This window comes from Chelmon rostratus, chromosome 20 (genome assembly GCF_017976325.1).
Source record: "Chelmon rostratus isolate fCheRos1 chromosome 20, fCheRos1.pri, whole genome shotgun sequence".
Classification (NCBI taxonomy): Eukaryota; Metazoa; Chordata; class Actinopteri; order Chaetodontiformes; family Chaetodontidae; genus Chelmon; species Chelmon rostratus.
In genome coordinates, this window is record NC_055677.1 from 8,100,323 (window position 1) to 8,120,799 (window position 20,477).

At 39.6% G+C, this 20,477-nt stretch overlaps 4 protein-coding genes and 1 non-coding gene across 8 annotated transcripts in view; 3 read left to right on the top strand and 2 right to left on the bottom strand.

Annotated features, from left to right (window-relative positions):
- Window positions 1-618: 618 nt before the first annotated feature.
- Window positions 619-691, top strand: trnar-ccg. The gene has a single exon. It is a non-coding gene; the product is annotated as a tRNA-Arg (tRNA).
- Window positions 692-1,048: 357 nt separating this feature from the next.
- On the bottom strand, window positions 1,049-4,366 carry zfand1 (zinc finger, AN1-type domain 1). The gene is made up of 8 exons (XM_041961680.1): window positions 4,292-4,366; window positions 3,757-3,799; window positions 3,110-3,149; window positions 2,874-3,001; window positions 2,579-2,670; window positions 2,303-2,421; window positions 1,985-2,140; window positions 1,049-1,301 (listed from the first exon to the last, which is right to left on the bottom strand). The coding sequence occupies exons 1-8, from the start codon at window positions 4,344-4,346 to the stop codon at window positions 1,125-1,127; spliced, it is 810 nt and encodes a 269-aa protein (XP_041817614.1). The 5' UTR covers window positions 4,347-4,366; the 3' UTR covers window positions 1,049-1,124.
- A 395-nt stretch (window positions 4,367-4,761) lies between these two features.
- On the top strand, window positions 4,762-7,885 carry chmp4c (charged multivesicular body protein 4C). The gene is made up of 5 exons (XM_041961628.1): window positions 4,762-5,116; window positions 5,649-5,826; window positions 6,310-6,418; window positions 6,601-6,727; window positions 7,363-7,885. The coding sequence occupies exons 1-5, from the start codon at window positions 4,894-4,896 to the stop codon at window positions 7,422-7,424; spliced, it is 699 nt and encodes a 232-aa protein (XP_041817562.1). The 5' UTR covers window positions 4,762-4,893; the 3' UTR covers window positions 7,425-7,885.
- Window positions 7,886-8,135: 250 nt separating this feature from the next.
- Window positions 8,136-13,890, top strand: LOC121624249 (GTPase IMAP family member 9). 4 transcript variants are annotated; one of them, XR_006007863.1, is made up of 4 exons: window positions 8,136-8,270; window positions 8,888-9,652; window positions 10,423-10,527; window positions 12,436-13,890. XR_006007863.1 is itself a non-coding variant. In XM_041961899.1 (3 exons), exons 1-3 carry the CDS (start codon window positions 8,240-8,242, stop codon window positions 10,425-10,427), a joined length of 801 nt encoding a protein of 266 aa, XP_041817833.1. In that variant the 5' UTR covers window positions 8,136-8,239; the 3' UTR covers window positions 10,428-13,890. The 4 variants fall into 4 exon arrangements, 2 of the variants coding, with proteins under 2 accessions (XP_041817833.1, XP_041817832.1); XR_006007862.1 differs by having other exon boundaries at window positions 8,888-10,527; XM_041961899.1 differs by having other exon boundaries at window positions 10,423-13,890.
- Window positions 13,891-15,513: 1,623 nt separating this feature from the next.
- plxdc2b (plexin domain containing 2b) overlaps window positions 15,514-20,477 on the bottom strand; it is an 88,785-nt gene continuing 83,821 nt past the window's right edge. The window contains exon 14 of the mRNA XM_041961809.1: window positions 15,514-19,592. Within this exon, the coding sequence (XP_041817743.1) occupies window positions 19,473-19,592 (120 nt within the window). The 3' untranslated portion in view covers window positions 15,514-19,472. The remainder of the gene's footprint in view (window positions 19,593-20,477) is intronic.

Genomic DNA, 20,477 nt, shown 5'->3' on the forward strand with positions numbered 1-20,477 from the left:
TTATAATGCCCGACTAACTATATTATTGTTTAAATCCCAGCTGTGACAAATCGTATAAATAAAGTGATGAAATAAAATTGCCTGGTTATCTCTGAACCCCAACTTCTGAAACAAATTTCAGTTTGCATCAGTTTGCAACAGAGTTGTTCTCGTGTAAAAGTAATTTAAAAAACCAACCCAAACCCAAAAAAAGATATAAATGCACATATTCTCAGCATGGCTCTGCATAAAATGCAGTTTTAATAGTCACTCTGACTTGTTCTGGATCTGTTTTCTTCATTATGAAATGGTCTAATTTTGTATTTGCCCACAAGTTTTGTAGGTATCATTTGTGTAAGTTTTTAAATTTCATTTCAATTTTGTTCGCACTGTGTTGTCCAATTATATCTCTTGTAATTGTAAAGCACCCTGCATTGCATTAAATTTCACGAAATGTGCTGACTTATTTCATTAAAAACCTACCATAGCCTCAAGCATGCAGCAGCAGCAGCAGCAGTATGATGATCTGACAAAATTATATCCACACGGAATAAAACTGCAGACTGGGCCTAACTAAAACCTGCAACAGTGCGCTTCTCTGGTAAAAAAAAAAAAAGCATTTATTTCCCTTGTTGTATCGGCCCAGTGGCCTAATGGATAAGGCATCAGCCTCCGGAGCTGGGGATTGTGGGTTCAAGTCCCACCTGGGTCGCAGAATGTGAACACACAAACCTCACGATTCGTACTGAAGCTGGTCTAAGCTTGTCATCAGTTCATCATGTTGACAAGTTACCTTGCATAAAGGGAAATATTGGCTTTTCAGCCTAGACCCTGTTTTCCAAAGTTTTTTTGCAGACAGTAATTTGTTAAGTGATCCAGTATTGAGTCCACTAAAGGTGTTTGGTTTTTGCCACTGACAGGCCCAGATTGTTAGTCTACATGTCTGACATTATGCAAATGATCACTACAGAGACAACAGCTTTTGTGAAAACAGGGTCCGGGTTGAAAAAAGGTTTCACTTTAGCCAAATGCTTTATATACAGTTACAAAAGTACAACCCAAATTAAGCATTTCAATAGAACACTTTAATGATAGAAACACAAACAGCATACAGAAATTATCCATGTTGTAGCTGGTGCTGTTTATCAGGTCTGTGTGATATAGGCAGAAACATCCTCCAGGCCTGTGCAATCATTGTCCAGGTACTCCAGGATCACATTACCCCCATTGTACAGAGGGGTTTCTTGGTGAGCCAGCAGCGAGAGCAGGGTGTCGTCCATCCGCAAAGCCTCACCTGTATGAGGGTGACATAAGCGCAGCTTCTGCAAACAGAGAGCACAGAGGCACGCTGTGTTAAGACTTCTCCAAGAAATAAAAACCATGTTATGCTTTTTCCCTGGAATATTTAAGTGTAACTTACACTTGGAAGAAAACGTAGCCTGTTAGACTCGAAAATGTATGAAATCTTGAATTCCTTTATGTTCAAGTAGAACTCAAAGAAGTGACCATTTAAATGGAAAGAGTGGTTTTATGAGTTTACAGGAGAGATGTGTAATGAGAGAAAACAAATAAAACCTCTACTTTGTTTTAGAAATCAATTAAAGCACCACTGAGAGACATCACACATTAGTAGCTATAAACTGTAACTGTAGGTAACTGAAGAAAACAAACTTGAATACTTAGAAATGAAGCACTGTAACATTGTTAAAGGTTCATGTTGACACAAAAGCGCTGACATGCAACACATTCCGCTTTGGTTAACCCAGCTTCCTGTAAACACTCTGCAGGCAGGAAGGTGTTCATACCTAAGGCCTGTACTTCAAGTCCTGTTTTTAACCTTCTTTCAAGAAGTGCAAGTTATGAAGAGAACAAGAAAAGGAATTTCAATAAATGAGAAAGTGACCTGAGACGTAAGGGAGGCAGATCATTCATTTAGTGGTAGGCATGAGTGTGCTGTGCAAACTTCTCTGTGATTATCAGTGACTCTGTTCCTGTTATCTGTTACCTTAGCTGTCAGTATGTTATTGCTGTTCTTGAGGCTCGCTAGAGAGGCTGCAAAATCCACCACTTTTCCCACACTCCATTTGGAACAGAAGAACATGGGCTGGCTCGAGTCTTTGGATTCTTTAGGAAGATACACCTGAAAATAGGTTCTTTCTGTCTGGAAAGCCAAAAAATGAAAGAAAATGCTCAGTTGGACAAAATAATAAACACAGAACAATGCACAGAGATACACTGTAGAAAATATGTAAAATGTAATTATGTGCAGAAAAGGTATTTTCACATACTTTTTAAGAATACAATCAAGACAGCTTGGTTTTACCTGTGGCAGTCCCTTGTCTCCTGCAGCATGCAGCTTCAGTTTCATTAATGCTACCTTAGCTGCAGTTGCACTGTTCTTTGCTCCTCTGCGTCCTTTACTTTTGGATCCATCCTTTGACTCTGAGCAGTCACAAGAGAGTAACACAAACACATGAACAAGCATTATGACAAAGATGACGCCATTTTGTTTAATACTGATCCCATGTGGACAAATAAGGAATAACAGAAAAACTGTACGTAAGCAACTTGTCAAGATACAAACTACACTGTAACTAACCAACAATCTTTTGCACCAGCTCTTTCGTGGCTGCCATTCGAGGCTTTTGGACCTCCAACTTCTCACACTTGTGATCATCTTGATGACGATGGCTATAAGGCAAGAACAAAAGAAATATAACCCTTTCAGCTTCACAAATAAAATAATAATGCACTGTAAAAAAAATGAGGACAATACAGTAACCCCTTTTCTTCTTCTGTATGATGTGTATGAGCTAGAATGTGTCATACAGGTCAACACAAGTTATGCTGTTTTATAAGGAGGTTACTGAAAGAGAAAAAAACTGTAAACCTACGCCAGACAGAAATGTTTTTCACACTGCGGACATATTACTGGCAACAACTCTTTTCCCTTGCAGTCTTGAAATGAGCATGGGTGACTTGTGCTGCCACCCACAGATAGAGATTCCCTTTTCACTGGTTCCTGAAAAAAGTTAAAGGAAATGTGAAAACAAGCCAGGACAGGACAGACAGAGTGTCCCAGTGGTATTCTTATCAAAGAAAGACACTAAGACTCAACAAAACAGCGTACCTCTGAACATGAATGTGCCTCTCTGCTTCTGTGTTCAAGGCTGTAAGAGACAAAAAGAATATAAATGCTTAATCAACAATAAAACACATGTGGAATGCTCTGAGGTGAAAGTATCAAAGTACATTTATGATGTACTTTATTGGACTATTTCTACATTATGCAACTTTATACTTTTACTTACCTTACTGCCTTTAGCTGATACCTGTAGTCACTAGAGCCTGACTGACACTGGACACTTTTGATGTTGATACAGATACTGATATCTGTGAGTTCAAAAAACCTGACGATGATATATCCTCAAATATTCATTTTCTAACATGAACGGGTAACATAAAGACACTTTTTTGACTGGATGGCCAAGATGTGTTTGAAAATTAACTTGTTTGTGATCTCTGGTGGACACACTCTTTACTATGCTTATATATAAATATAAATGTAATGCAACAAGTATGATGAGCCAAAATCAGATGATAGTATCAGATTGAGGCCACTAGCAATTACTTTCCAAACTAGGATTTCTTTTAAATGAAAGTAAAAGTTAGCCTTTCATCAGGTTGGTCTAACTACTTTATTACTTAAAGTTCGGGATGTGAATACTTTCTCTGACTTTGGAAAGTGATATACCCTACGAGATGATGAATCCTTACCAGAAAACACCGCTGCAGCAATCACACACAAACGGAAGGAAATCTAGAAGAACAAGAACAAATTCAGTTTGTCTCAGAGCTGAATTCAACAAATACCTGCAAAACAGAGACACCTCATTGACTCCCAACGATATAAGTAACGTTAGGCAACAGCGTTATACACTGGTGCTAACTCATTTGAATCTGAGCAGAAACGCTAAATAGTAACTGACACAACTGAGAGGCAAACATAATTTCTCCGCAACCAACTGTTTCACATACGAAACTCTTCATTTGATATAATAACTGAACACTGAAAGCCTTTAAGCTGATTTAATAACTGAACACCGACCATGTTTCAAACTATTTCGTTAGCTGTTAGCATGCGAGCTAACTTAGCAACCCAGCAGTTACAATCAAATGATACCAGCTAACTAGCTAACAAGCTACCCACGCTAAAGGAACGCTCGGTGTGCTTCATATTAACAAATACGGCAGAATAATGTCAAACTTTAATACAATTGCTTAATGCAACTCAGGTGGAGATGACACGGACCTTTCTGATTGCAGGAACCGATCTGACAGTGCTTCCCAATGTCTAATTCAGCCATCAGCTAGCGGTGAGTCTGCGGACATCAACACGAACTTTGACCCCAGCCGTGACGTCACGTGACTGGGATTGTTTTTTTTTCTGTTGTTTTTAAAAGTTTCTCTCGGTTTCACGCCAACAACTGAATTTCAATCACTTTCGTGACTATTAAGAAATTAAAATAATTTAGCATGCAGGTTTTAACTTTTTACATGCCGCTGTTCGCCTCTCAGAAAACACACCCGTTATAATTTATCACAAGATAAAAAAAAAAGTTTATTAATTTATTATCTAACTCCAACCAAGAGACATTAAACCGAGAGATAAAAAAAAAGGTTTAAGGTGGGAACGGGAGGGAGGTGTCAAGTGTCACTACGTCACGCAGGTAATGATGAAAGGTGTGGTGAAAGGTGCATTCACTGACTGGTTTGAATTGAAAGCACAAAGCTGTCGAGCTGGAAAATCTGCACGCAACACACCCGCCCGTCGAAAAAATTTGAAGTCGGACGGTATATCCACACAGTCTGGAGGAGTTCGTCTGTACTACAGTCACCAACAACGGCTGAAAAATGAGCAAAATCGCGAAATTTTTGAAGGGGAGCTCCGGCTCGAGCTCGTCGAGCTCTTCGAAGTCCAGACACCACCGGTCGCGCGGAGGGCCTTCCCCCCAGGAGGCCATTCACAAACTCCGGGAAACAGAGGAAATGCTGACGAAGAAACAAGACTACCTGGAGAAGAGGATAGAGCAAGAAATTATGATAGCCAAGAAGAATGGCACAAAAAACAAACGGGGTACATTTTATTTTTGTTTTATCTTGGCCTGAAATTATCTATGCACCTGTATTTCCTTGACAAAGGCTTTTATTACCTATGTGCTCCGTGGCTTAAAATGGAGCAGGACATTGTCAAACTTGACCAAGTTTTATGGGAAATATCATAGTTAAACTTTTAAAAAGTATTGAAGAAGGAGGTTGAAGATGATAAAACACTTCCACGTAGCGTAAGGAGCCTAAACTCAAGACCACACATTCTTACCTGTAAGGTAGTTTACCTGCATTTCTTAAAGTAGCATGCAGCAAGTACAAGAGGTTTGTTACAAGTGAGCATTTTATTAAACCTGACAGTCTCTCCCTGTGTAAGAAACCTGCACAGTTCACTTTGTTTTCTCATGTGAAACCTTGTGGAGCTGCACTGCTCCTTGAATCACCTTAGACTAAAAATAAACATTGGGAGGAACCGTGCTGCTTTTGTTTGTGAATGCTGAACACTAGATAGAAAGATGGAAGTAAGTCACAACCATCAATCTGCGACCTGTCTGTATCAGCTGCCCTGCAGGCCTTGAAGAGGAAGAAGCGCTTGGAGCAGCAGCTCACCCAGATCGACGGCACGCTCTCCACCATCGAGTTTCAGAGGGAAGCTCTGGAGAACTCACACACCAACACGGAGGTCCTGAAGAACATGGGCTATGCTGCCAAGGCCATGAAGCAGGTCCACCAGAACATGTAAGAACGTGGTCCTATGAGCAGGAAACCTTCTCACTTGAAAAGTGTCAAATTCGGAAATAGCTTAGTTGAAAAGGTCCTGGCGTGACTGTGTGTCCGACACTGATTATTTTGGCTTTTGATAGATCAAATAATATCTGACAGCAATATACTTAAAATTATCACACTTTTGAATGGGAAAAATGCAAATGGGTTTCACCTTAGAAAATCAAACTTCTCAGGAATATTTATTCATTTATATTCATAAAACGATCTGAAAAATTAGCAAATTGGGCAAAAATGTACAAACTGTCTTTGGTGATGTCCTATCAGTACTGATACCAAACCTTATACCTTTACCTTAATATTATACAGTATGTTTAGAAAAAATGATTAATAGATGAAAACAATAACTACAATCAGTAACTCACTAAAAAGACAATTTCTTTAAGTGAGTAAAAAAGTTTACAGTGATGTTTGATATCTCTCCTCTCGCTTTTTCAGGGACATTGACAAGATCGATGATCTGATGCAAGACATCACAGAGCAACAGGATGTGGCCCAAGAGATCAGTGATGCCATCTCCAGACCTTTCGGCGAGACATTTGATGAGGTTCATACATTTCCTACCTCCTCCATCCTGCCATTTACTCTTTTGACGCATCACAGATTTGGAAACACGCTCTGTACAGTCTGTGTGCTAATCTTTTCTCTGATCTGGTACGACTGTTAAAATGGCAAAAACGCACCTGACCGAACTCTAAATCCTGTGTGTACTTTGTGTGTTGTTTTTAGGATGAGCTGCTGGCAGAGCTGGCAGAGCTGGAACAGGAGGAGCTCGAGGACAACATGAGGAGTATGGGCGGACTACCAAGCGTGCCCAGCTCCAAACTGCCTTCAGCACGGCCAAGTCAGCGCGCAAGTAAGTGCAACGCTGCAAGGACCTGATACATTAGAGGGCAAATGACTTTTTTTAACCACTACCCACAGCAAGCTGTTGCATGTACTTCAACATCTATGAGCCACTGTCACCACTGTGTCTTAGAAATTAATAGCAGACTGACAGTTTGTTACTTTACAAAGTGGGAAGCAGCAAATTGAACTGTCACCTCCAAAAGTTAGTCATTTATCTACAAATAAGAGAGAATATTTACTTGTTGTACTGTTTTAGATAGATACTTTATCTATCTATCTATCTATCCCCAAAGAGAAATTTGCCAGTCCTGCATACCTGTTTCACATTAAAAAAATACAATCATATGTACACAAAGACATTCATAGACAGTATATGCAAAGACACTTGCCTACATATATTCAGATATTTATAGATTAAAAGTAAACAAAAGCATGTGGAAAAACAAAAAATTAAAATTAGCTGTTATTTTTGTTTGCATATACATTAAAATTTAATGTTTTTTAACTGTTGGTCCCCGTCGGATGTGAACCAAAGACGTTTTATCAATAACACAATATATCCTTAGCTGCAGCCTTAACCCTGATGATTGCTGCATAAAGCTTTGACAGCATTCATTGTCAACGGTTTCTTTCTTTTCACAGCAATCAAGAAAAGGGCTGAAGAAGATGACGACATGCGTATGCTGGCATCATGGGCGACTTAATCACACAAAGGCAGCCTCTCACCAAGAGAAACAAACATAAAAATTCTAGAAGGAGCTTTTTTTGTCTTTGTTTAGCTTTTTGTATTAATTTTGAAGGCTTTTAGGGAAAATGAAGAGCATCATGTTATTTTTAAAATAAGCTTTTTGCTTACCGGCTTTTAATGCCACTTTGCAGGTTGTATTTATCAAACACGTTTTTAAGTGAAGGAACTGACAAACTGAATTTTAGATTTATGTTTCTCTTCCTTTATTTTCTGTCTTTACAATAATCATTCTTACTTGTACAGATTACACTATTTTCATAGGACTAATGAAGACACGGATTGACTCTGATAATTTAACACAGAGCAAATATGCTAAACTGTATTTCATACAGCTGTAAATAAAGTCTGATTTTGCATTAATTTTGTAAATATATTGCTTTATCAACATTCAACAATAAAAACAGCTATTGTCTAACAGTATTGTCTTTATTATATTTATGTGCTGCTTGTCCTTTGTGCCACATATTCAGGTTAATGTGGGCTTTTTATGATTATATATTCTTTTCAAGTTTAATTTTTAAAAACATTTTCAGTTATAATTCTTTCCCTCATTTATAATAAAACAATCTAAAATGTCACTTCGTCTAGTAATATCGCATCCGTTTTTTTCTTTCGGGCCTTTATTTCGAAAGATGAGACCGGAAATGACGTCGTTACATTTCGGTTAGCTTGTCACGTCTGTCGTCAGGTAGGAGGAAGTCCTCGTCCGGCTAACTAGCCTCCCAAAGACAAATAATACCTGAATAAAACCACGACCAGGACTAAAACAATATGGAAGCGAATAGACCAGTTCAGACAGCAGGTGAGCCAGTAACATTATCTTTTTAAATCTGTTTGTTGTTAACTGCGAGTTGTCAAACAAATGTGGGTAGTTTCCGCGGCTATTAAAATTAGCGCAAAGTTAGCAAAGTGTGTCCAGGCTAACGTTATTTCCCCCTGAAACCGGGATGTGACACGTTTCACACGTAATATGTTACGACGTTAAGAGGCTAGAAATATTTCACCTACTTGTATGTTCTTCTTACACTGTTATTAACGACGTCGTATGAAAATATTTCCATAATACTTGGGCAACATGTTTTGATTAATCAATTGGGAAGCTACGTTCTTACTGTCCGCTAACTTTACAAGAGCTTTTATTCGTGAAAGTTGCGTAAAGTAAGAGTTACATCCACAGTACCGGTATAAATAAGCCAAATGGGTTTGCTGAAGGGTATTATTTATATAATTTTATTTATTGATTGAATGTATATTCACAACATAGAAAAACAAACTACATGTATAAATGTAATATATTAAATAAGAAATAAAAGGTATTATTTTTCAGTTTGACCAATGGAAAATTCATGACTGCAAAAATGGCTGCATGAAAATAATAACCTTCTCCAGTACTAAAATCGATACATTTAATGACCGCAGGCGGAGACGTCACTAGACCAGAAGAGGAGGCCAGAAAGACTGCAGCCAGGGCAGCTCACCACCTGCCCGAAGTTCGTCTGGTGGTGCTGGGCTGGAGGTGGCCGGGGAAGAGCCTGACCGGAAACACTATCCTGGGCCGAGAGGAGTTTCGCTTGGAGCGAGCAGCCGAGTTCTGTGTCAAGAGACAGACAGAGGTGCAGGGGCGGCATGTGACTGTGGTTGACACTCCAGGATGGTTCTCCGCCCAGGATACGCCATCCTCCTACAAACAGGAGCTAGTGAGGGGAGCATCTCTCTGCCCTCCAGGTCCTCACGCCTTCCTGCTCGTCATCCCTGTGGGCATGTTCACAGAGGTGGACCGGGCTCGCATCGAGGAACATGTGAGCCTCTTTGGCGAGCATGTGTGGAAGCATACCATTGTGGTTTTCAGCTGGGCAGAGGTGTTGAGGACCATTTCAATCGAGAGGTACATCCGCAGGGAGGGCAAGGAGCTGCAGTGGGTGTTGGAAAAGTGTAAGCGAAGGTACTTTGTCATTAATAACTGCATATTCGGGGAGCATCCCCAGGTGGGACGCTTGCTGGAAAGAGTGGAGAAGATGGTGGCAGAGGATGGGAGCTACTACAACCCAGAGGAGGTGGAGAAAGAGAAGAAACCTCTGGATGAGAACCAGAATCCAGCCAGGGAGGCGCGGGAGCTGGGGGCACGGCCCAAACAGAACTCTGGGCTGGGTTTGTCAAAAGCTATGGAGGTGGAGCCGCTTTCCAGTGAGTGATGTGTTCATCTTGGCTCATGTGAAAGTCAAAGTGAATTTTAGTATGTTGTGAGTTCCTTCAACAACTTTTCTGTTAAGCAAATATTATAATTAAAGCCTCTGTGTAATGAATTTGAGACTTTAAAGTGGCTGGAATCAATATTATTATGTTAACAATGGACTACGACTACTAATAAGTGAAAGTGGTCTCTTGTTGTGATGAACTCACACAAAATCATCACCTGTCTCTGCAGCTCCCCTCAGCTCTACCAAGCTTTACAGCATCTTTCATCTTATTATTTTGTTTTTCCGGCCCACATCTTAGAGATTGTCTGTCTCATCAGAGCGCTTTGTATGAGAGCAGTGACAGTCGCAGCACATAGAACCAAAACAATGAGCTAAAATGCTCTGCAGAGCTGGGAGGAGCTACAGAGTCATTTCTAGCCATTATGAATGACATCATTCACATTCCCCACTATAATAAAAGTGATATGACTTTAGTTTACAACCCCCAGTCGAAAAAGCTGGGACGCTGTGTTAAACATTAACAAAACAGATTGTGATAACTTGCTTATCCCTTTTGACATAAACTCAATGTAAAACAATACAAATACAATACAGTTAATGTTTTACCTCATCAGCTTCATTGCTTTTTGTAAATATCTGCTTATTCGAAACTGTTATGCAGCATCACAACTTTTTGGGGTCGGGGTTGTAGCTAAACGCATGTGAATTAAGATCGTATTTTGCAGCTGTTGTCATAATGCATTTTTGTGATTCTAGATTAACAGGACACTCTTGGCTGAAGGACCGTCTAAACCACAACTAACAGAGCCTCTGCCTTAATGTACCGACGGCAAAGCTGCTTATGTGATGAGACAGAAAAGGGTAAATAACAGAAATGTTACTGAATGTATAAACCAGTGTGATTTATTTATTTTTTCAATCAGACATGTTACCGTGTGTTTGAGTTGTGTGCATTCTTTACGATGCAGTATATTTTAATTGTGATGAGGCCTTTTTTTCATGCTGTCCAAAGATTTATACTCCCCTGTTTTAACATAAAATGATATTTTGAACTTAAATTAGGGGGCTGTTTGTAGGTTTGTAAGTGTCTTGAGGGTTGTGTGATGGGATGGATTTAATTTAATGTAAACAAGGAAGCACAGGCTGTTACACAGGTAACATCTTTTCTAAACCCAGTGTGTACTGAATGCTCCTTTTTCAGGGTGGATACCAATTTAAGAGCTGCACTAGTAAATTGTTACTATAATATTCTGTCAATGGCTGTTGAGGGAATTGCTTATTTAACGATTCCCATTTGTTGTGACCAAACTGTAAATGCTTTTCTCTTGTTGTAATGTTTATTACACTCTCACTGTACTGTTAAAAAGCACTTGAGCAGTTATTGATTTTTTTTGTCTTTTGCCTTAAAGAATTGATTTGGTTTCCCTTAAATGGATCTGTCAGCTGTTTATGTCACTTTGTGGCAGAGGGATCTGCTTGAGGCAAGGATGGGCCATGTAGCATGTAGAGCTGCAACGATGACTCGATGGACAAAAAAATAAATTTGCATGACATTTTATTGCTCAAACGATTCGTCAGATAACTGCAAAAATATTCTGCAGATTAATCATTAGAATAGTTCGATGCAGATTGTGTTTTTTGCTGCTGAGCCGACCTGATAAGGCCTCCACACAGATGCACTCTTTTCAATTAATCAGAGAAAGAATCCATTTAGTTTGGAAGTCAGTGCAGAGGTGCTTGAAAGGTGACTCTCTCAGTACAATACTTGTTTAGAGGGCACCTTCTCTACTTTCCTACAGTTTAAAGTTGGCGCTGTGTGACTGTGCTTTATGGTCTCAGTGATCAAAGTGTTAGTGGCAGCTATTTCTACAGGACATCAGAGGTTTCTCGGGGGGTATACAGGGGACCTAATGAAGGGAGTCAGACATTTCCATTCAGGAAAAACTACACAAGGACATAGGCATTGTTGTTGTCTTCCTTTATGAAACCACCCTTTGAACCGTTTGCTGAAGTGCTTCTCTATGATATCCACTGTCTTATTGGCTGTTGCTCAGAGAGCTCTGAGTTGTAGATGGTTACAGGTCTGAGCCGTGTGACTGAGACTTTCTTAAAAAGTCCTACATAGTTCCTAAATATCCCTTTGTAAAGAATTTCTACGTGGTTGTCACATCTTTCTAATTACCCTGTGGAGTTTTGTGAATACTAGCAGCACTTTGGACCAGTGACAGATGGTTGGCAGTGGTAACGTGTGAGCAAACAGGACGACGTGCCAACAAAGGTAGTGCAGAAGAAGACGGCTCGTGAGCAGACAGGTTTAAGCTAACGTTAACTTAGAAGAGGAAATGTCATATTTCCACCATGTTTTCTGCATTGTTTTTCACTATTTGAGGTTCAACTAGCGCTCTCAGATGTCATCTTGTTGTGCCCTCTTCTTCTGGTCTTATGGTTTCCAGACTACAGAATTGGTGCCACCTACTACTTTTCTCAATGAACCTCCTTATTATCGCATAACTACGGTGGATGGAAACGAGTATTCATTCACATTTTCTTCTGCTCATTCTCTCAGAATTCGGTTAAAATTTGGCACACATTTGAATGGAAGCACTAAATGTAAACATAACTTTTGTTTGTTTACAAGAAAACTCCACTGGGCACCTTTGGGGTTATAGAATAATGGAAATCTTGTTGAAAACGGGTGTAGTCTTTGGATTCCAGCAGACTCTGCGAGACCCAAACCTTCCAACTCTTCGTTATGTGTTCTGTCTTCAGATTGCAGTGGGCCTGAGCTTGGTGAAATACTGGCATGTTCTACGGGGGAATAGCTACGTTAAGGACTCTTCTGTAGACAGCCAGCTGGGAATCATGTAGCTCCTCTTCCAGCAGAGTCAGCTGCTCTGGACAGACCCTCAAATCTACCATGAGGAGGCGTGTCACTGTTTGCTTTTTTTGTAGGCCCTAGATAGCTCAGTTGTCTTTTGTTAGCCACACTGATCACCAGATTACTACTGTACTGTTACACCACCAAAACAGCCCAGTTTAATCACTCCAGCCCTACTGCCTGTGTGTCTGTTTATGCCATAAACTTTATGGGGCCATTATAGGACTGGCCTAGCTGCACAAAGTATAAACAGGTCATAAATCTTTGCCTTAAACATCCCTCCACTGCAGATCATTTCACACATAATTATACTGGTTTTGTTTTAGTTAACCTGGTAAAATGTAGGTGGGAATCAGGTACTAATAACATATCTAGGGTAGCTGTTAGTTTCAAGCATCCAGGTTGGAAATTAGTGCCTTCAATATTTTGTAAATGTCACAGATCACTTCTCACTCTTGGCCCTCGGGACGCACATCTGCTGGTTTTCGCTCACCAGCAAAGCCTCGAGAGCCAGTATTTTAAACTGACTTAAAGCCTTTAGGACTGCTGTAAATGTAGTAGATTTCTTTGTTTGATTTCTTGAAAGAATATGTTGGTCTTGCATGAATATGTTAATAATATCTAAAGTACAGCAAACCCCATGCTTTAAATTTAGATGTGCTCTAAGACTGTTTCACCCCTTGTGGGCAAATACAGACATGTTTGTTGACATTTAATACAAAAATATGAGACAGGAAACAGGGGACCTGCTGTACACTGGTCCCTAAAGGACTCAATATTACTCATATTTTATTTTAAATTCAGGGGTTAGAGAAAAACATGTCATGAAAAAGGACTCAAATGCTATATATCCACAATTACAAACACTGCTACCGTTGTAAGTCACAGTATGTTTGGTTAAATGTCACTTCAGTGGCAGTCAGCACTCTGATATGAGCTTTCAAAGCAACATGGACTAATGCACCAGTCGCAAAACAGCTGAATTATTTAATATATAAAGGCTGAAGAGTCTTAAAATCACCACAAAATGCCAAACACATACATTGGAAACAAACATCGGTCACAAAATAAGGTCAGGAAACAGAACCTGCTGTTAGACATGCAACCTAATATAGCCCCCGTTTGTAGCAGTGTTTGTAATGGTGACTTAGTTACTGTCTAAGTTCAGCATGGGAATCAAGTTACTCTTAAGAAATTAATGAAAGAGTCGTCGTCTCTCTGAGCTGAGTCTCTCTGCAACATGTCTACCGTCTGACACTGCTTACAGTTGACTTGTTTGTGATGGAATTTTAACAATAGCTGCACTGTGTTGTTTTTCTATTAGGTCTAAATAAATGTATATTTTGATCAAACTCTGGGGGCTTGTTCTTTGAATTCTTGACAGGTGAAGACTTGTGAGAATTTGTCACTAAAGAGTTTCTCTTTAATTTGTTAAATGATTTGTCAGAGCCTGGACAGTAACTGCAAGCCAAAATTAAAAGTTAAACGTTACTTTAACTAGGATGCAGATTCTTTTCTTGATTTATCTATTAATTGTTTAGTAAATTACATGTTAAAAAGAATCAGCATAATTTCTCAGAGCCCGGGGTGATGTCTTAAAATTGGTTGGTTTATCTGACTAACAGTCCAAAAGACATTCAATTTACATCATAAATAACAAATAAATGCAGTAAAACCTCCCATTTTCTAATTAAGCTGGGGCCTGAGTATCTTTGGCATTTATGCTTGAAAAATGACTGAAACAATCAACTTTTCAAATAGCTGCATTTCTCTGCTTATTGCCTCCACTTACAAACTAATTTGGCATAATAAACTGCCTGAACATGAGGAGAATAGGTGGTCTCGCTTTGTTTCACAAAGGATTAGATTGGTTTTTGTAATGTACTGATCTAGAGGAAACAAATCACAGATGCATTCAACCTCAGAATGTAGCCATCTCACTAATGTTTGTCACTTTATGGACAGCAGTACTGTAGTTTGGCCACTAGGTGGCAGTAAAACATCATGTCAACATGTAGACAGCTCTGGTGTGACCTAACCAACAATACATTCATTAACTGGATTTGGGGAATGTGAACGCTGAGTGCCCAACCATCAACACCCGCTAATTATATTTAAATGCAAAATATGCAGAGCCTGTGTTTATGCAGCACACTTCATTACTTCCTGACTGTATTGTTAAGTCAGTTCTACTGCCAATCATTATAGAAGTTTAATTCCAGCTTTGTCCTCAGTGCTACTGAACAAATCTTAGGTTAAAAAAAATCTGTAAGCTCTCTGGCTCAGTCAGTAATATTTTCCTCCTTCCTTGTACCTCCCAGCTTGCTGAGCTCCCCTTAGCTGCCCTGTTTAGTCAGCTTTCTCTCTGTACTGCTGTACTACTGAGCTCTATCGCCTCAATCTGCAGGGAGGCAGATCCACTATCTACCTGATCCAGGGATTTCACACAAACCAGGCAGCATTTTCCACTGCTGTGCTCTCTTTCAGGGCTGATAGGGGTGATGTAAAGTAGAAAATTAGTTTTTTTATTATTATTATTATTATTATTATTTAATATACAGAAATGGGCTGCATGAAGCTGTGGTAAGATTTTACAGTCAAGTAACTGACTTGCAGAATGAGCATTGACAGACAGTGTTCAGCCTTCTGTCAGTCAAACGTTGGCTTTTGTCCAAATTAGCCTGTGCCAAGATCTTATTTAAATTTTTGGCGTGCATATCTAAATTAATTATGAAGGCATTTAAGCCAGAATAATGCAAAAGTGCCTCAGTTCTCCAGCTGCTCAGTGTTTCCCTGTATTTGGGCTCTGAATCTATGTCTGAATGCTGATTAATGGAAGTGGTTTTATATGAAATTCACTTCTATTCTACGGTACTTATGAATATAGCCAAATGTATGATTAAATGAAAAACAAGCAGTTACACACAGCAAAAGGAGCGCAATAGAGATATTCTGAGGATGTCTTTGTATTTAACAACATTGTTTATTATTTCAAATGTAATCAAAACAACAGCAGTTACAGAAATTACAGACAGCTATGATACTGCGCGATTGTGTGCTATGGAGTGTCATGATAAGATAAGAACAAGTTCACAGGTCTTGTTTCTTTATATTGAGCTCTGGTAAATGTTGCTGAATCCATCTGACTTAACATCTTTCAATCCAACCCATAAGTCAGAGATAAAAATAATGTAACACAGCAGGAACCTATCTCAACAACACCACTATGCTGCTTTTTGTCATCTAAAATAACACTGTTAAAGAAAGTGGGAGTGAAAGTGATTAGTCGAGTCCAGTGAAGCAAGTGAAGTCTTTGCTGCTAGACAACGTCAAAGTGTTTCGGCTTTTCTGGTCATGTTAAAGACAAACGAGTCCTAGCATCAGCCACCTTTTCTCTGACTGCATTTAACAGTGGTTATAAAAACACTTGCAGTTTCAGGTGGCAGTGTACAACAAGCAGATGTCACAAGCACTTGCAAAGAGCATTTCTGCACAGGGATCAAGCTAACAGTAATGGAAAAAAAAATCTGTACGCATGAAAAAGCCATTGGGCTGTTAAACTTAACCCCCTCTGTCTCTCCTGTTGTGAAGAGGAGTTATGAGGAGTCATAAAAGAGGGTTTGAAAAGCAGGTTTGTACTCTCTGGTCGACACCAATGAGACCACAGCAGAACTCAGCGCAGTTGTAAAGAAGGGTCTGTGTGAAGGTTTTAAACAGCCAGTGAGTCCATAATTTGGTATTTGCACATGACTCTTTGGGTATGTAGGTGACAAGATGTGTTAATGAGAGTGTATTAAGAGGATGAAATGTTTACATCCTGTTCACATGAGCGATATCAGTCCTCGGCTAAGCCCCGCCCCCATAGTTACTGTTGCTAAGGCCGCTTAACTACGTTTTAAACTGTTCAGTTCACAATGATAAAGTGGCAGATTTAACATCGAAATTACGTTATTTCTTCAGCAATACATCATTGACTTCAGGCAGTGGTAATCAAAATCTGGTTTTTCATTTGCAGCCATATGACAGCTGTGGCTGGCAGGCTTTGTCAGCTGCAGCTAGCGAGTTAATGAAGCTAACGTTAGCATAACGCCTCATTAGCTAGTTGAAAACACTGTCTCTGTCTGACTTTTAAATGTGTTTTAAAATACGAATCTTGTAAAAGTGGCCATAAATATGTATGTACACATGATGGATACACACCTTATTTATAACACTGAATGAATAAAAGCTAAATTTGTCCCAGTTAGAGCCAAACTAACTGTTGTGATGGAGAAACACCATTTTATTTAGCTTGCCAATAGCTTGGCATATTTAACGTGACGAGAGAAAAGACTTTTACGATGAGGATTAACCGAACATAACACTATCTCGGGTGATGTTAGCCAAATTTTGAGCCTCACCTGTATTAGCATAACACCACAGAGTAAACATGGTTTCTCTAACAGATAATAGACGTGCAATGTTTGAACAAAAAAAATCAGGTCGTTAACTTACCAGTATTATCAGAATCCTCCGAAACTCATATAGCCATATGGATTTTAAAAAATGTCTATGGTGCAATAAATACGATTTTTAACCCGTTTCCCAAGTTTCCTACTCTTTCCTAGTATGTTGTCGGCGAAGTGCCATCTTTGTTTTGAATCATTAGCCTAATACCGCGCCTCTTGGCCTTATAAGTAGGCTGGTTACTACTGTAGGAAGTAAGCTAGTTAGCCGGACATGCCAACGTTTTCAGGTTATGAAAAGGCAGATAAATACACTGATAAATCCATTCGTTACACTGTTGCTCCTGTATTTTTGTCTTTGGAAAGGCTAAATAAAGAGACACCACCCGGCTACCATTTAAATGGTGTGTATCTCTCTGACTACAGTCCCATGTAATGTTACCCTTCAACAAATCAAAATTTTGACATTGTGCCTAGTTACGGTTGCTCAGCTACGATTGTACAATCGCCACTAGGGGGAGGGGTTTAGAGAGATCAGTTGTATTGCAGTTTTATATTATAAATGGCTGTTTACTAACCAGTTAACCACTTCAGCTACAACTAAACTGGTATGTTCAGGAAGGTGGTATGGCTGCTGAGGCTGTGGGCAGGTTGAGGTACATACTTGGAGATATAGCTCACTCAGATGCTGATTAGTCTTTGGTCTCAATGTGATGACGACAAGGTGTGAAATAAGAAAATCCAGATGATTGTTATTTTAATGTATTTTCAGTGTCAAACTGAATGGGTGTAATATTGCACGTTTTATTTTTCAGTAGAATTCCAGGATATTGATTATGTCTCTAAAATGCGTCTACAATCATTGGTGTAAAAACATGATTTTGTCTTGAAGTAATATCTAACAGTAGAAATGAGTGTTTGGATGTTTTCAGTTAGAAGCCTTGTGTATTGATCAGTGACAGTTATGACTGGAACAGTATTCACATTTAAGTAAAAAAGTAGAGAAAAAAAGGCCACTCATAAAAAATAAAAAAAGTTTTTTGTACTATACTGCTATACTACAAATGTTTGCCATGAGTTACCTGAATCTGCAAATGTTTTGGCCTTGGTATATACATTAATGTGTTGACATGAATGAGCCAATAAACACAGAGTAGCCAATGGTACTGGCATATACTGGAAAAGGAAACCACACTGTAAAATAAAGGAAAACTCCAACCATACCAGTGTGTTTTCTGGCTCACACAAACTGTATCCAGATACCTCAGATTCAAATCAATAAGAATCACTGTGCAGAGCCAGCTCAAACATATGCACCCATAAAGCAGGTGAATATCCAATCACTACTGTAAACTGCTCTCTTTTGCATTCACACAAATATACACACACACAGAATCACTTACACTTTAGAAAATATATTCAGCATACACACTCACAAGCGCCTGTCTTGTCATTTTGCATTAGTACCACATGTCAAATGAGCAAATAAAATGTGCATGGGAAACAAATTGTGCAAACTCTAGTCAGGGACAAAATGGCAAGGCAAAAAAACAAAACAAAAAAAACCCCCAAAACATAAAATGGTATCAATGATGTAAGGAATCAATCAAAGAACCAATCAAAAGAATGAGAAGGATAACAGTGTGGCCATCACCCATTAAAAATAAAGTGAACAAAAACCATCTTACACCTCATTTTCAGAAAATGAACCCAGCCAAACGTCACAAACTAATTCAACAGCAAAGCTGAAAGTTCAGAGCTTTTTCTCTGAACTGCGATCAATCGCAGTGACAGGAGTTCAGCTCGCGTCACGACGCACAGCTGCAGCCACTCTGTGCAGAGCGGCCAGTGGAAAAGTCAATCAAGCCTGCTATGGTACTGAAGAGCAATACCAACGGTCTATACAGATAAATGTGCCAACCCCTGTGAAAACAACATACTGAAAGAAAAAGAAGTAAAAACCTGATGGATATACAAAGGCCTATACAGTATAACCCCACCGACAATAAAGTGAAAATCTCTGTTCACATACTCTGTTGTTTCTGAAAATATATATTGTATAATTCAGCCCCTCAGACGCACCAGTATCCAGTCTAGGCAGTCAGGCTGTACAATCCCTCCACGGCAACATGATAGCAGCCGTACAAAACTATACCAATGCTGACTGAGTCGATGACATCAATGCTGTCCCCTCCCTTTGTCCCCAATAGATCAGTTCCTTGGCAACAGGAGCTGAACAATGGGTTCAAGTCTTGGATCAGTTTTCAGGGTTTTCTCACTTCCTCATGTCGTTGGCTGCTCTATCCAGTCTCATGTCGCGCTCAAGGGGCCGATTCCGCAGTCTTAACGAGTCATTGTGTACACTGAGCTCCTCTGCCGATAAGCAGATCCTGGAGGTTCCTGGTGAGAGGTTCCTGTGGAGCAGGAGGGAGGAGGGCAGGTACAGGAGGGGGGCTGCAGGGATGCAGGCGCCCCCTCCTAACTCAGCACTGCTCGGACTCGATGAAGCCCTCCTTCTCCTGGCCCACCGGCTCCACCTCTGCATAGGCCGGGTGACCCGAACCCCGGCGAAACTTCATGGCTGGCCACCTGCTTGGGCGTCTCTGCAAGGGTGGGCAGGAGAGGATATGTGTGAGGACAGCGTTTAGGGTAAAGGTCAGAGATCACAATGTCATCTAAAGGTTAAGGCTGAGGCTGATCTTTGTTTGTGACCTGAGGAGAGCCAGTGTCCACCGTCTATATAGTGCACTATATTTAACTTCCTGTGTCCCAAATCACCCATATTTATTTTATAGTGCACTTTATTTAACTTCCTGTTTCCCAAATCACCCACATTTACTTTACAGTGCACTATATTTAACTTCCTGTTTCCCAAATCACCCACATTTACTTCATAGTGCACTATATTTTACCTCCACCATTTGATTTGAGTGTCTGAATTCAAAGGGTGTAATAATTTATGCTCTCTTACAACATAAATATATAAAGTACTCTCAAAAAATGCATTAATTTATTTGTGTTTGAGTAGCATTTACTAAAAGCTGCAGTGCTCAGCAGTTTAGGGAAATTATTTAGCCTTTTAAAAAAGGAAACTATATGGCTATGAGCATTTAACAAGTTTAACATCTTGAGTAGAAACAGGGTTAGGGAGTCAGAAAGTACTGAGAGACTGACACTGGTTTGTAATGAGATTTGTTGACAATAATAAAAATATCACCATCCTTATCCTGTAAAAACATAAACTCATCAAAAGGAAATGATAAATTCCATGTCTGATGAACAGTATGCCAAGGGCGGAGCTTCACTTTTGTGAGAGACATCCACATCAGGGAGTTCCTGTGACTGATACTGACCTTGTAATACTGACGAGGAGAAGAACTTTGAACATGTGCAGTTTTGTTTTTAAAAGATGTTTGAACACTGCTCAGTGTACCACACTCTGCAAACAGCACCTGCTCATCCTCCGGGGAATTCACACTCATTTATTA